Genomic DNA, 15,644 nt, shown 5'->3' with positions numbered 1-15,644 from the left:
AATATTTTAAAGATATTTCTATTGTTAATAAAAGTAAAGATATTAAAAAATCAGGAACAGCTTGATAGATTACCTTTCTAGTATATCTTAAAATATTTAGGAGAGGCGAATACGATTTGAACAAATGGATGGACTAAAAATAAACTACACAAACTTTAAAGGAACCTCAATAATTTCCTGTCTCTATATATACAGTTAGCATATCATACATATACACAATAAAAAAGAGATTAAAAAAATATTAAATTAAAAGAAAAAAAAAACATCATGTTTAGAGCTCAAAAATGATTTTGGATACAACCTGCGTAATGCTTATTTGTGTAATTCTTTTTTTTATTATTATTATTAAAGTGATAAATAAAAGTTATTTTAAGAAAAAAAAAATCCTCAACCTATCATCTATCTGAATTCTGAAGTGATATTATACACCATCCAGCCATTAAACAAAAAAACAAAGTTAAGATATCTTTTATGAAACTTTTATTTAAAAATTGAATAAAAGAAAGGCATCTTACAAATTACAAACACTATTTCACAGTTCCAACAAAGACAAAATGAGGAACCAAGTGCCCCAGGCAAGGAATATTCTGTTGGGTCAACCAATCCACAATGTCACATACAGCTCTCATCAACCACCGCATCCAAGGTCAGAAATACCCTTCGAGGACCAACTGGTGAAAAGAAAGAGAAAATTAACCTTACAGAACGGGGTTTTAAATGCTTGGCTAAGCTTTCGGAATGTCAAAACCACATTTCAGCAAACAAAAAATAAACGAGTCAGCTCGTATAAACTGGGGCTTAAACGGGTCAGATTGGCCTGTTTGACACTACAATGGATTGGGGGAATATTTGGCTTTCTTTTTTTGGGTATAACAACATGCTAAGTATACACCAAAATCAGTTAAATTAGCCATTACTATAGAATACATATTAAAATATAAGATACACAATAAAAATGAGTTAAGTTACATATGCATTTATACACAAATATATAGTAACTGATTTTTGGTGAGCACATAACATTTTGGGGGCATAATACTCAACAATGGATGGACGAAGGTAAATAATAACATTCACAAGGAAAATTATACCTACCTAATAGCTGCATCACAATGTAACCAGTTCCCAATCTTCCTTGGACATGTCAAAAAATTCGACACGTCCATCCTCAAACATGATCTGCAAATGTAAGCATGCATTCACATTTGTTCGTGTTGCTCATCTAAATTACAAAAAAAAATAAAGCCAAAGGATTTCTTACGGAGTGTTTCTTCGAATATTCATGAAACCGCTTAATAATCCCGAACCTGGACATTATAAGTGGAAGAAATTATGGTTCATCTTATACAAGCAAAACGTTATATTACTACTTAGAAAACGATTATTAAATATACCTTATGATATCAAGGTGTCTGATTCTAACAACTTCACCAATGCAATTGCGAAGGCAGTTTGATTGGCAAAAGAGGCGGGAATTTCCTGAAGAGTCAAGCATAACAGAAAAAAAAAAAAAAAAAAACAGAAGAAAGCAGATTTAAATTTTAAAACATGTACAGGGGGTTAAAAAGTGGCATATAAAATGAAGAATAAACAAACTTACCAATATGCAAACCTCCATTCTGATAAACCTTTACAGAGAAAAAAAATGCACAGAATTAGTCAATATTACAAAATCAATGTAAGTCAATTGAACTTCATAGCTTATCTTGTACGCATTTAATATTACAAAATCAATGTAAGTCATTGAACTTCCTAAGCTCAACCAACAAATTCATCTAAATAATCAAAATGAACATAACATTAAACCAGAAATTAATATGAACAATCTAAACTGGCATGTATAAGATGACAGTCAAATTTAATAGACTTTGAAAATAGTCTATATGACAGATATCAAAAGTCCTCGACTAGGGAGCGCACCTATATGCATCAAACAAGACAATTGAATGCTAAGCATAAAAGATGATTCCCTTTCCATTTACCGACATTACATAATTATATGTTAAGAATTAAGGAAAATGATTCATGTCTCAAATTTATATTCACGAGTTACGATTTACATTGAAAGATTCACTTCTATACCAGTTTCTCTTTCTACTTACCATTGACTGGTCAACATTAAAATCTAAGGGCCAATAACATTTTATGTAAATATTATTTGGTCCGTCTTAAATCAACACATTTACAAATGATAAATACACTCAAGTATGTAGCACATATTAATGCGATTCACCCCATACCAAAATCCAGAAGAAAACACATGGAAAGAAAAATACTACAATTACAACAGGAGGGGGTATATTTCTTACGAAATTAAAAAGCATTAGCACATGGGAACAGTTAGCAGTAATAATATTAGAAAAACAAAATTCACTTGATTCTAATACTTTGACAGAAACAAATATTCATGGAAGTTGGCCACCTGGTCTCCGAATAAATTTAATGCAGCATCTGAAGAAGTTTTAGGCTTGGTAGGTTTCACACCAAGCTTACGCCTGCACATATTAGCCCCGCAGTGGCAATCCTGATCGGCACCAAACTGGACAAACCTGCTAATTGGTATCTAGTTAGAATCCAGGAGTGTTATTGCATTGTTAATGTGTCCTTTGTTATACTAGCATCTTGCAAATAATAATAATAATAATAATAATAATAATAATAATAATAATAATAAAGAAAACAAATACCGACTACAAACAACATCAACCAGAAGATTGTCATGTGGGAATAGTAGTTATTTTCAGAAAGAATTAGTATAGAAGAGGGTGGAATCTATGGAAAAAGCAAGTATTCATACTGATAATCATATGTCAGATGTTCGCCTTTCCTTATGTCGCGCGTTGCGAATATGCCAATTCTCGTTTCACCGTCAATTATCCTTAAGAGGGGGAAACATTAGAAGAAAAGATATTAGATAATAACCTAATTTTGAATCAGAATTTAAATTCCTTATATTACTACACAATTGTTTAATCAGCAAAGTAGTAGCCAACCATTTCTGCATCTCAGTATTAGGACAGCAACTATGATTTATATATCTTGATTTGTTTCCTTTATATGTTGCATCGATCACCATATCTCGATTTATTTCACATAGGTAGAAGTTTGTCACCCCACGAAGTTTCATGTTCCATAATCTTTCTTCACATGTTTTGTCATCAATGACTGGTAGAAAGAGGTAATTTCTATTAGTAGGCTTAAAAGAATATAAATATTTTAAAGAACATTTATTCTGATGAATGTCAATAGGATAAGTTGATTATGAACCTTCTCCAACATATTCTATCACAAATTCTCCTTGCTTGATATCTTCATCCGCCACAATTCCAGAACCACATTTCTCAGTCTACATAAAAATATCTACAAGGTCAGTAACACTAATCATCACTAAGAGAAAGGCAAGCAAACATGACTCAAAAAACACAGCAAGAGCAGGTGCTTAAACAGAAAGCGGAAACAGTAGATAAACAATTATACAGAAAACAAGAAAACTAGAATAAGAGAACGGCATTATGTTTTTTTTTTCCATTATGCAATAATAATATAGAATAACTTCGCATTATGTTCTAGTTGAATGAGGGAAATGAGAAATCTTAGTGGATAGTTACTTATTATGATTTGATATTTCCTCTGGCTAGTGCAAAGTTATCTTACACGGCCAATACATAAAAATTAAATACTTCTCTGGATTGCAATCAAACTTCAGAAATGAAATTATGCATAAGAATCCCACTTGGTGAAGACTAAAAAGGATAGACGTATGAAAGTTTACTCAAAAAAAAATGTAGCGTTTCCAGGAATTTAACTTGAGAACTAGACAGAAATTTTACCATTGGGCGAATGAAATCTACCTCCTATAATAATGTTTACATGGATTGCAAATTGCAATAGGAATCATATTTAAATGGATATGTATGCACATGAAGAATAAAATAAATTGGATGACCCTGTTTATACATAGCATGGGGAACAAATTTGTGCATGGAACAAAAAATAAACGTAGGACAGTAGGAGAACACAATTATACCCAATCTTTCTGAGACATTAGTATATTGCAAAATATTACAGCCAAATATCAGAAAAATGCTGAGAAAGTTACATTGTAAAATGAACCCAAAAAATTAAAAAAATCAAAAAAATCAAAATAAAACAATCCTGAGCCAGAGGCTTGTACCTGAACTAATTTCATCTTTTTGATGGGTCGATGCTGGAATGGTTTGTTAAGACAGGAAACCCCACATTTACAGCCTGAAGAGCAGCTAGACAGAAGCATCCTATTGGGCCAGTCAACAAAATGAATAATTTGGGGGAAAAATATATAGATTGATTGATTTATTAGCACTTGTAAAATGCAAACAAAAGGTTGAAGCTTTTCAGAATTAATGGTCTGTCTGCATTAGGTGTAATAACAGAATTTAGATAAATGAAAAGTTTTCATTTTGAGCATAACATCTTCACTTCATTTCATCAGGAATGAGTGCCAGATATTCATATATTCTATTATTTACAACTTAAAAATTCATACTGTCAATACTCTGCTTATTAATAATCTCAAAATGAACTTGTTCCCTTCAACCCAATACATGAATTTGGAAGTGAAGGGGGGTGGGAAGTAACAGCATCCAACCAAGAACAAGACTTTTGCAAGGTATTTTTATATATCATATCGAACCAATTGGTCAAGTTACACCATCATCATGCTTGATAGCTTAGTTTTTCTATGGATACTTTCAATTTTATGACACAAGTCTATTGCATAGAAGCAGAATAGCAGATCCTAGTTCATATTGACCGTTTAAAGTTTCTTTTTTCTGATATATTTTTCTTTTAGAGTTATGTGCCCATCGAAGGCAAGTTCTTGCTCTGGCCCCGAAGAAGAATATATCACATCATATGAGTTGTCCAGCCCCATTTGTTTAGTTCGAAACCTATCTCCTTTTACTTAAATTGCTGATATCAACTTCTATTTATATATTAATGTTGTAAGTTTCACAAAATATCATGTACAATTCTTCCACGAAGTTCTGATATATATATTTGATGTTTAAATATTTAAGATCATAAAGGCATAAAAATTATAACTCTAAAGTTCAGGTAACAATACTCACCCACAGTGGCAATCTTTACCGCATACAGCAGAAGATCCAGGTGATGATGTACAAGAACAAAATATGCCATCGTCATCAAGCCTTCTTTTAACCCTTTTTGTCAGATAGATATCTTATATTTTATAAGAATAAAAAAAATTACATTTGAAACTAAAGGAAACATACAAGAAAACTGTACAAAAATGAAGAGTGAAGATTGCAATTAAATGGGTTCTCAATTTCTCATGCATAATGATGTTAATAAGAAGTATGGAAAACTTCAAGGAATGCAAATATGAATAACAAAACAGGAACTAAAATCTCCAAAGGATACTGCGTTTTATAAATGTTACTGGCATTGGCTTGCACTTATTAAACCATTCTGGAAGTTCAAAGTCGACAGGTTCACCAATCTCCTCTGCCAATTTGCTAAATACTAACCCAAAGGATGTTTGTTCAGAATTCTGTAACATAAAAAAGGCAAGGAAGTCAATCTACAGGGCAAACTTATTAGAGAGAGAAATCCTCAACAGTTGCAACTCATACCCTAATTGCAATCTTCATATATATGGTAACAAAATACTACTACGACTTATTATTCTTATAAAGGAAAAATATAGGAAGAGACACTATCAAAACCCAACATAAAATTATTACTTAAAAAGGCCATTTATTTTTTCCAAAAGGAAGGCACCTAAACATATGAAGAGAGAAAAAAAAAGCTTTTTATAAAAGTTAAAATCAAGTAGGAGCCAGTTCTATCTAGCAAATAATGTTACAGTTATCTAAACAAAACTATCTTCCTTTGTGTGTCATAGATAGTTAGAGAAGGATTTCCTAACCAGATGGCCAGTTCTAAACGATACATGAAACATCTTAGAAACTCCAGAGTAAAATACTATTTCAAAATCAAATGAAAAGAAAAAATACGAAGAAGAAACTTGTACTCCTTTGCTCACAGTTAACTTTATAGGCAGAGACATATAAGCATGACAGAATTAATGAAAAAGTCACTAATATTTAAATTGTGACCATTTTTCCAGTGAAATAGTAACTTAAATAAACCCTCAAAATTCATTAACTATGAAATTACAATATAGAGACCAAAGAAAGTCCACAATGAAAACATAACTAGATCATAAAGAACTAAAAAAATAAAAAGAATAAAAAAAGAACTAATCCAAAGGTTGTATTTTACATAATGAACAACCTTCTTCATGGTAGGCATGGCCTTTGATAGGGTACTGGATAAGCAATTCTATTTAATCAGCTCCAATCTGAGTTTCTGACCAGATGCTGAAACCATAAATCTGATAACGAAAATCAATACCTAAATTTCCAAATATCCAGATGCAAAATTTAATTCACTACTTCAAAAAGACAAAACTCTGCCTACAAAATGAAGAAGAACAAGTCAGTCAATGAGATGTGAAAATGTTATCTCAATGTTGAGATTCCAAAATCAACAAATTAAGTTCACATAACCAATCACACCGATACGAACATATGATACAGTAATTAGGGAGTAATTAGTTATTTGGGTATTAGTAAACATTAGTGATAAGAGGAATAGCGTAGTTCACACATGCACAAAACAATTCAAGTAAGCGAAATGTGATGCAATGCAATATCCCGTTTTCACCTTGAAAATATCATCATGTGCCTTGCTGATTTTTACATTCCAAATGCAAAGCAATTTCAGATTTTCATGTGATTCCTAAGCTTTTCTATGCAACTCAGTTTAACATTTATGCCAATGATAAGCTATACAAACCAAAACCATAACTCAAAGCGAAAAAGAAAAATATATATCGAAACTTTTGCTTCCCCTTATTCTCTTCTAACAGAATTCAAACATTGCTAGTTACTACTTACTATAGTCAATAAATTTCAAAAGGACGATAAATGAAGTCAAATTGGGCAGAACCAAGAAGACGAATCTAGAATCTAGAATCTAGAAGCAGAATATGGAAACCAAGCACAGAGAGAGAGAGAGAACCTGGAAGTTGGAGAGTGGCAACGACGGTAGCCGAAGTTGAAAGAGACAGAGTAGCAATAGCTGATCCAAATGAAAGGGTAGAACGGGAAATTAGGAATTGAGGGAAGGATAACAATTTAAACCAAGGTAGATTATAATTGTGACGATGGGGTATTGGGGTCTAAAGGTGCGCCAATTATTTTTGTATCTTTCATACAATCAAGTTTGAATTTTACTTTAGAAAACAAAGTATAATTTTTTATTATTTATTTTATAGATAGAACCAAAAATAAATATAAAAGAAAAATTATTCAAGAATAGAAGATCATACTTTACTCTCTAAAAAGAGATCTAAATCCTTATTTTTTATATTTGGATATAAATAGTGTTCTTTTTAGAATCATAGATTATAAATGTATTATTTTTAAATGTAAAATTTTTTATTTAAAATGTAAAGATTAGACCATTTAATTTATTAAGAATAAAAATTAAAATTTTTAATTTATCATTTTTTTTAAAAAGAATCACAACAAACAAATCAATCAGATCTTCCAATTTGATATTAAAAACAAAATTAAAAATTAACTTCCAAAATAATCAATAAATTCGATTACTGATTTTATATTGAAATAAAAACACATGCACAATTAATAAAATTAAATGACACACATTTCTCTTCCATAATAAAAAATTTTAGCCAGTAAAAATAACGATGGTTTCCCAAATTTTTTCGTTTATTATTTATTTAAATAATATTTTATTTTTATTTTATGTTATTATAAAAAAATTACATTTTTGTGTATTATAAAAAAATTGCATTTGTGCAGGCAGTCCGAAACGTAAAATTTTTTAAAAAGATGAAAAGTAAAAAATAATTTTTTTATTTAAATAAATAAAAAACCTAATTTTTTTTAAAAAATCATTACTATTATTAGTATATATAATAGAAAGAATTTTAAGTATATTAAATATATTAGTATTTTAATAATTTTAACAGTTGATTTCAATAATAAAAAATATATATAATATATATTAATTAAAATTATTATAACATCGACATTCTAAATATTTGAAAACTTTCATATATAATAAGTATATTTAATTAAATGTTGGTATATTAGATATAAAAAAAAATATATATGTACATAAGTTAGTACGTATAGTGTGTATTATAATATATCAACAACGAGTAGCGTTTTCAAAAACTTATAAAAAGGTATAAATTTATTATTTATGAATATATAAATAACTTATAATAAATATGGGCTAAATTAAAATAATAAATTTGTCCATTTAAAGATTAAAATGATTCAAAACAAAATAAAATTATAATTTTTACAAAAATTTATTTTTTTTTATGTTTTTCTATACACTCTTTATAAAGAAAGATTTAAAACTTTTTTTATCCTATTGATAACAACAATAACCGAATGAATTTTTTCTGTTATATTAAAACAAAATTTTTTGAAGAAAGATAAAAGATGGGTGAACTTGTCGAAATCGAACTCAAAAACCAGACCATAAAGAGACTCTTTTACTGATAACTCACATTATAATTGGGACAACTAAAAAATAGTTTATTTGGGTTTGAATCTGTCCCAGACCACCTGAGAATTGGCCGGCAGCCGCAATCGCACCATTCCGACACCCCGGATCTTCTGCTCCTGCTTTGCGTTCTCGTTCGATGGCCACTGCACGATGAACTAATAGAGCTTCCAACTCTAGTGCTTCTACCACCCATCATGGATATTCACTTCCAGTTCCAGGAACAACAGCAACAACAAGAATGGAAAAAGAACGAAGAAGAAGAAGAAGAAATTAAATTACTGAACATTTTGGGAATTTAGGGTTAAATATAGGGGGAGGGACCACATTAGGTATAAACTGAAACTGTGCCAGCTCAACTAGTTGTTAGCACCATCCAGCGTGGCAAAATGAGGCCACGTCAGCGTCTTGTTGATGACTTATCACCGGAAAACTGTCCAGGGACTATTATGGTGCCCGGAGCCGTATCTGAAAGATTATAATGGTGCAATTGGGATCTCAAGAATCACATTGGGTAACGCCTCAAATCTCAGGGACTATTATGGGGATTTACTCCCTTACAATTGATGATGCAATAGATTACTATTTTCTCGTGTTGACGACAATGAGACATTATATTGGCTAAGTACGCTCACGAATTGTTAATGAAAGAGATAAACCACCAGCAGCTTCTCATATAAAGTCCTCTACAAAAATAGCTTGATTTTGGAGGAGGGAGGAAGGAGGTACACATTTTCCATAAATCAAGGCAGATAGATTTTTGCTGCAGTAGAGGGGGTTATAGTACCAAAGGTTGATAGTAAAAGTGGTAAACTATCTTGTTCTAAAGAAATATCATAACTTCATTCTGTTTTTAGTGAGAGTTCATTGAATTTCATCATCCTTATCTAGTGTAATTACTAAAATGCGGTAGTTAATTTCTACAAGAAATATTTGTTTAAGGGTACTTGGTTATACGAGATTTTTCAAAAAACTGCTCCTAACCCATATTAGCTCTTATTCACTTACAAACACATTCAAATTTGGAGGAATGCAGTAAGATTATTATAAGGGACCCGTAAATCTTTCAGAATAAATATATTATTATCAAAGTTAACTCTACAAAAAAAAAAAACTTTTTTTATAACTCTCTTCCTCTTTAATATGCTTCTCCAATTCCAAGAAAGTAAAGTTCTTGTATCAGCTTTTATGACGGTGTTGTATTTCAAGTATCTGCCTTTAGAAGCTCTTACTAGTAGAAAATGAAGGTGTTTAACGAATTATCCAACATTATTTTCCTAACATAAGATTTTGAACCCCTCAAATTTTTAAAGCCTAGTCCACCATTTTTCTTACCACAAGTCATAGTATCTCAATTGATCTACACTATCTTCCTTTCTATACTTTTATGTCTCTACCGAAATTGAGTTATGATGCCGTAAATTTCAAAGATAAAACTGTCTAATAATTTGAAGCATAAAAGTGAGAAGATAGATATAATTTTTTTTACTGGTTTTATCAACACATTCCTCCGTCCTTACCTGCTGTAGATTCAGCAGTAGTTCAAAAAATTGACCTATTCGAGAATCTCCAGATCTACGCTTATTTTCAACTCCCCAAAACATTTCGTCGCTTACTACGCCCTTCCTCGTCTTTGGGTGCCTAGATATCCACCATAAGCCTTTCTTCGTTTGAACCTCACCCTTAATTTGAAGGCTATGTCATCCTAAGATGTTGCTAGATAGAAAGATCTTATCAACGCCCATGAATAATAAATCATAGCACGAGGAGAGCAAGTTCCTCTTCTAACCCTAAGCTTTTATCCTCATCTTCTCCTTTACTTCACTAAAAGTAGGCTTCTTTGACTCATTAACCATAGCAAGTAATTCTAGATATTTATCTTGAACTCCAATATGATAGATATTTAGGCTAGTAGCAATGTGTAATTTTCTAGGGGGTCGGAGTATTATTGCTAAAAAAATTGAAGAGTTATTCAAATCCACCTTTTGTCCACTAAAACTTTCATATGACTTAAACAATGTAAGTAATTGTTCATAACTAGCATCAAATGCCTTAAAGAATAAGATAAAGTCATCAACAAACAGTAAATGATTGACAATAGAGGATCACCTATTTACCTAAATTCTTTGAATCAGCCTGTTTTGCTTTGTCTTGTATAGCAAGAAGGAGAGGTCTTCTGCACAAAATAAGAAAAAATATAAAGATAAAGGATTATCTTGTTAAATACCTCTATTTTAATTGAAAAATCCAAAAAGTTGATCCGCCACAATAACAAAAAAAATAGATATCAATTCATGGATCCACTTTATCCAACTACTATCAAAATCCAACTTTTTTATTATAAATCATAAAAAATTTCATTTAGCTCTATTATAAGCTTTATCTATATCAAACTTTAATATCATCTCATATTCTAAATTTTTCTTTTTATTCTTCAAATAATGTATGTATTTATGGGCTATTAAGATGTTATATGAGATTAGTCTTAAAAAAGAACTTTGAGTGGGGCTCACTAGCTTATTCATGAAACCGTAGAGTCTATGAATAATCACTTTTAAAATAATCTTATAAAAAATTGTAGAAGATTGATAGGCATCACCTGAATTATATTACTGGCATAAAAAAATTTGGAGATGGGACAAATCTGGGTATAATAAAAGCTCCTTAGTATTTTTTCACTTTCAAAAAAACTGCCAACAACCCAAAATAGATCCCATTAATAATGTCATAGTAATTTTAGAAAAACATGACAATCATACCATCATCTTCTGGGGCACTAAGTGGGTGGACACAAAAAATAACATGTTTTATTTTCTCAACTGAGATAGGTTTATAAATCTACCGTTCATAAAAGATGTAACCTTAGATTCAAAATTTGAGAAAAAAAAAAGCTTTAAGTCAGCTTGATTAATAGACGTAAAAATATTTTTAAAGTAATTCTCAGCCACTAAAATTATTTCTGAATGAGTTGTAGCTACTTTCTAATTACCACCTATTAGTCTTCGTATTTTATTTCTTTGGGCTCTCGTTTTGAATTTTTGGTTAAGAAATTTTGTAGTTTTATGCCGTGCATAAAGTCATTTAGTTTTGGATTTCTCTCCATAATACAACTCCTCATTGTGATAAGCAACTTCTAGTGAATTCCAATATTCGAGCTTTTTAATTCTTCTAATTGAGAGATGAGTTCTTCAATCTCTATATGGGAATTAAATTTACTATTCTAGTGCCAATGAACTAACTGATGAATGTACCTCTTGAAGTTTTGCGTAAAGATAAACATAGGTGACCCCTTGACGTGCTCCTTCCATGTATCACTAACAATTTGCTTGACTTCCTCTAAAGCACACTAACTCTTTGATCTTTCTATTTGAGGACTAGTATCCAATAATAATAAAGTGTCATGGTTAATTCATTCTCAGAGAGTCTCAGCATAGTTGGCGAAAGATAAGGCTGCAGCCAATCAACATCTGCTATCACGTGATCCAACCGCTCTTGAAAAGCTCTTCTAATATTCTTATATTAGACTGCGTCAAAGGCCGAATGATAAATTTATATTATGATGATTTTTATCAACTTAACTTGTGCATAATTCTTATGCTTTTGTGAAATTTCTACTAATTTAGCTTAATTGATAAAAACATATTTTTTAGACTTTAAAAATTGTCAAATTAATTTTATTTTTATTTCATTTGATATCTTGATATATTTGTTTTAGTTATTTAAAATTTAGGAGACAATGATGGTTTAGAAGGATAGAAAAAAAATATGCAAAAATAGAGATTTCATGAAAAAATAAAGAATTGGCAAAGCCACAAAGATCATGCAAGTGTACGCATCATATTCATCCTGTCTTTCATTAAAAAAGGCACGTGACTCCCGATTTAGAGCCTATTTTGACCTAATTTAGTCCATTTCTTGATATATTTTGAAGAAAACATGAAGGGGATTAACACACAACTTATCATACACTCATTCTTCCCTCCTTTTTTAGGATTTGAGTCCTTGAATTATAGAGAAATAAGTTTCAACTTCTCTCTAGAATTCAAAAATTTCTTATGAATTTATCTTTAATTCTAGGTTTTAGTTTTGTTTAATTGTAGCTCTTAGTTTATAATTTCTTGTTTTGCAACTCTAATTTCTTAGAATTTGTTACCTCTTATATTTTTTATTTTAAGTTCTTAAACCCTTGTTGAATTTTGAATTTTCTTTAATGAATTTGATGTTTTATGCTTTGTTCTTACTTACTTAAGTCGTTATTGTCAATTTCTTACATTGTGTAGTTATAGTTTTTATTATTCTTATAATTTATGAAGTTTTGTTTATATGTCTTCCAAGTGTTTGATCAAATGGCTCATTTAGTTATAGAGTAAATTTTATTCTTGCCTTAGGTTGAAAATTTAGGTGAACTTGAGTTACTAATGTCCAAATTGATTAATAATTTAGAGATGTTAATTAATCTTGTTTCTACTAATGCTAATTTTTTACTAATTCAACTAATAAGTTAGTTAGGACTTGTGGACTAGGTAATAAATCCTAATTGACTTTTCTTAATTTGTAGAGGTTAACAAATTGACTATACTTTTTGTAATTATCATGTTGTGATTAGTGATAAGGATAGCAATCATTAACCCTTAACCCTTGCCAAGATCTTTTATAACTTGAATTTACTTTATTTCCTAGTTCATTGTCTTGATTAGTTTTAGTTTAATCTCTTTGCCATGTAATCTTGAATTGTGCTTTTAACTTCTTGATATTTAAATTTTCATCAATTATAATCAAACTTCTGATTTTCTCATAGCTAATGATTATGCACTACAATGTGATTCCAAGAAAAAATGACATAGGATTAAACTTCTGGTTATTGATTTGAATTTTGTGACATTTTTTTACCAAACTTTGGTAGTATTGAATTTTGCCTTAGGGCTATATCTACAACAAACTTAAACTTTTTAACTTGTAAATTTTTAAACCGGTTCTTAGCACTCATCACCTTGAAGACAACTGATATTCCGATCAACCCAACCAAATTTTCCAATAAACATTCTGATCTTGAGTTCCCTAATATCAAGAAGAGGGTCTTCCACGACAAGAGGAGGCTAAAGATTCCTGATGACCTCTGACGATTCACTACGGACCAGATAGAGAGGCATGGCTGGATATTTCTTGATAGAGAGCTGGTCAGATAAACAGTACCTGGGTCAAGGAATTTTGCACCAACTATTATACTGCCACACTCAAAGTCGTCTATCTTAAAGGGAAACAGAAACTAGTTACAAAGGCTGTTATCCAAGAGATCTTAGAATTTCTGCTGAATCCAAGGATAAAGGATGCATGCAAAATCACACAATCCTCATCCAAATCACCAATTACCACAACATAACATCTACACATATCAATTCCAATCAAATACACAATCCAAACCTAATCCTAGGGGCATCTAGCCTAGAATTTTATAATAAATTATATAATATTTAAATAAAATTTAAACCGTACTTCTTAGAAATCAAAACTAAGCTCTTCACTTGTGAAAATTTTCACCAAGCCTCAACTCCAAGCCTTACCCAACAGCTCCACAAGCAATTTTCAAGTCCCAATGTGTACCAAAATCACCCAATACTCTAATATACACAATTTCATATATACATCAATCTATGGTTCATAAAATTTCATAAATCACAAGGGTTTGAGGATCTGTTACCTTAATCGATAGAAATGGTTGATAAAACTCACTAATAGCTCATACTAGAGCACCCCTAAATAACCAAAATCACAAGATTTTCTCAAAATTCAAACAGAAACATGAATTGAAATGGAAAAACAAAACTAGAAAGAGGACTTCGAGATACTCACCACAATACCTAGATAGACTTGAAGAGGAAACAACTCATCAATCCAAGCTCCAAAGAGAAAGTTACGGTGGATTGAAGTTCAAGAAGTTAGGGTTTCACACTCTCCCCTTTCCTCTCTTCTTTTTCAGCGTAGAGCTCACTCAAAATGGGGAAGAAATGGTTGCTTTGTGCTAAAATGGAGCTTATATAATGTGGACTTTGTAACACCCCGTTACCATAAGCCTTACCTCTAGCCGTAAAGTAAAGGATAACAAAGTGCCACGACAGTTCTAAAGCTTATAATATATACAATATATATCCAAGAATTTATATAATTAGAAGATCGATGAAGGAATAAAGCTCAAAGTCGCATAAAGCAGAATTATGAAAAGCGAAGCATTCACAGACGATGGCTAAATGTGTATGCACGGACAGAACAAGACATAATATATATAAAACCTTGTAGATAGCTCCATGATACACAAGATAATAATTAAAGTAAACAAGATATATATATATATATATATATATATATATATATATATATATATATATATATAAGTATGATATACAAAAAGATGACTAGTCATAGCCTGCGAAGTTTAGGCTGGCTAGTCAAACTGAACACAATATAGTTTTCAAGTTTAAAATAGCAACTACCTATCTCTCAAAGTTTTCAGAAATAAAGCCTCTAAGGCAACAAATTTAAATATACAAAAGGTGAGAGAATACTACAATAAAAGAAAAGTAAAATGAAGCATAAGAAAGATCATCCTCTATTCTGTTACCATATCCGCAAACTCACCAAGGTGGGTTGTGACCTGCATCTGAAAAAACAACAACATATGGTATGAGAACCGGAGGTTCTCAATATGGTAACAGTGCCCAATATATAAGATGTAAGGTTCCGGGGCGCCAAAGGCAATCCTAGAACTTCACATTGATACCGATATTCAAGCTTAACAAAAATAAATAACTTAAATCATAAACCATAAATAGGGTTATCTAAACTTAGAGGATTTCTAACTAAAACTAATCACACTGTTGTATCCCACAACCTTCACCACCCTAACCTCATTGTGATTCCATCGCCACTGCCTATCTAACCTCCTCAGCACCAGACAATTACAGATAATCCAAGCAAGTAAAACATAGGTAATATACATACACAGCAAGTAATACAACTAGCAAATAAGCATATTTTAC

At 30.9% G+C, this 15,644-nt stretch overlaps 1 protein-coding gene across 6 annotated transcripts; it reads right to left on the bottom strand.

Annotated features, from left to right (window-relative positions):
• Positions 1–315: 315 nt before the first annotated feature.
• LOC112711115 (histone-lysine N-methyltransferase ASHH3) lies at positions 316–7,278 on the bottom strand. 6 transcript variants are annotated; one of them, XM_025763681.3, is made up of 14 exons: positions 7,087–7,278; positions 6,298–6,479; positions 5,422–5,551; positions 5,109–5,220; positions 4,175–4,274; positions 3,268–3,346; positions 2,994–3,165; positions 2,798–2,878; positions 2,423–2,549; positions 1,601–1,628; positions 1,395–1,479; positions 1,262–1,307; positions 1,096–1,179; positions 316–671 (listed from the first exon to the last, which is right to left on the bottom strand). In XM_025763681.3, exons 2-13 carry the CDS (start codon positions 6,313–6,315, stop codon positions 1,108–1,110), a joined length of 1,050 nt encoding a protein of 349 aa, XP_025619466.1. In that variant the 5' UTR covers positions 6,316–6,479; positions 7,087–7,278; the 3' UTR covers positions 316–671; positions 1,096–1,107. The 6 variants fall into 6 exon arrangements, with proteins under 6 accessions (XP_025619466.1, XP_072059167.1, XP_072059169.1 ...); XM_072203066.1 differs by having other exon boundaries at positions 6,298–6,397; positions 7,087–7,225; XM_072203068.1 differs by having other exon boundaries at positions 6,298–6,383; positions 7,087–7,213.
• Between the last annotated feature and the right edge of the window lie 8,366 nt (positions 7,279–15,644).

Source organism: Arachis hypogaea, chromosome 9 (genome assembly GCF_003086295.3).
Source record: "Arachis hypogaea cultivar Tifrunner chromosome 9, arahy.Tifrunner.gnm2.J5K5, whole genome shotgun sequence".
Classification (NCBI taxonomy): Eukaryota; Viridiplantae; Streptophyta; class Magnoliopsida; order Fabales; family Fabaceae; genus Arachis; species Arachis hypogaea.
This window is presented reverse-complemented; position numbering and strand designations above follow the sequence as displayed.

What these genes read in the sequence shown, in the direction of transcription:
- LOC112711115 (XM_025763681.3), bottom strand. An exon ending in GATAGAATATGTTGGAGAAG is followed by an intron (nt 3,166 to 3,267) that starts GTTCATAATCAA and finishes TCTTTCTACCAG; the next exon opens with TCATTGATGACAAAACATGT. An exon ending in AATACTGAGATGCAGAAATG is followed by an intron (nt 2,879 to 2,993) that starts GTTGGCTACTAC and finishes CCCCCTCTTAAG; the next exon opens with GATAATTGACGGTGAAACGA.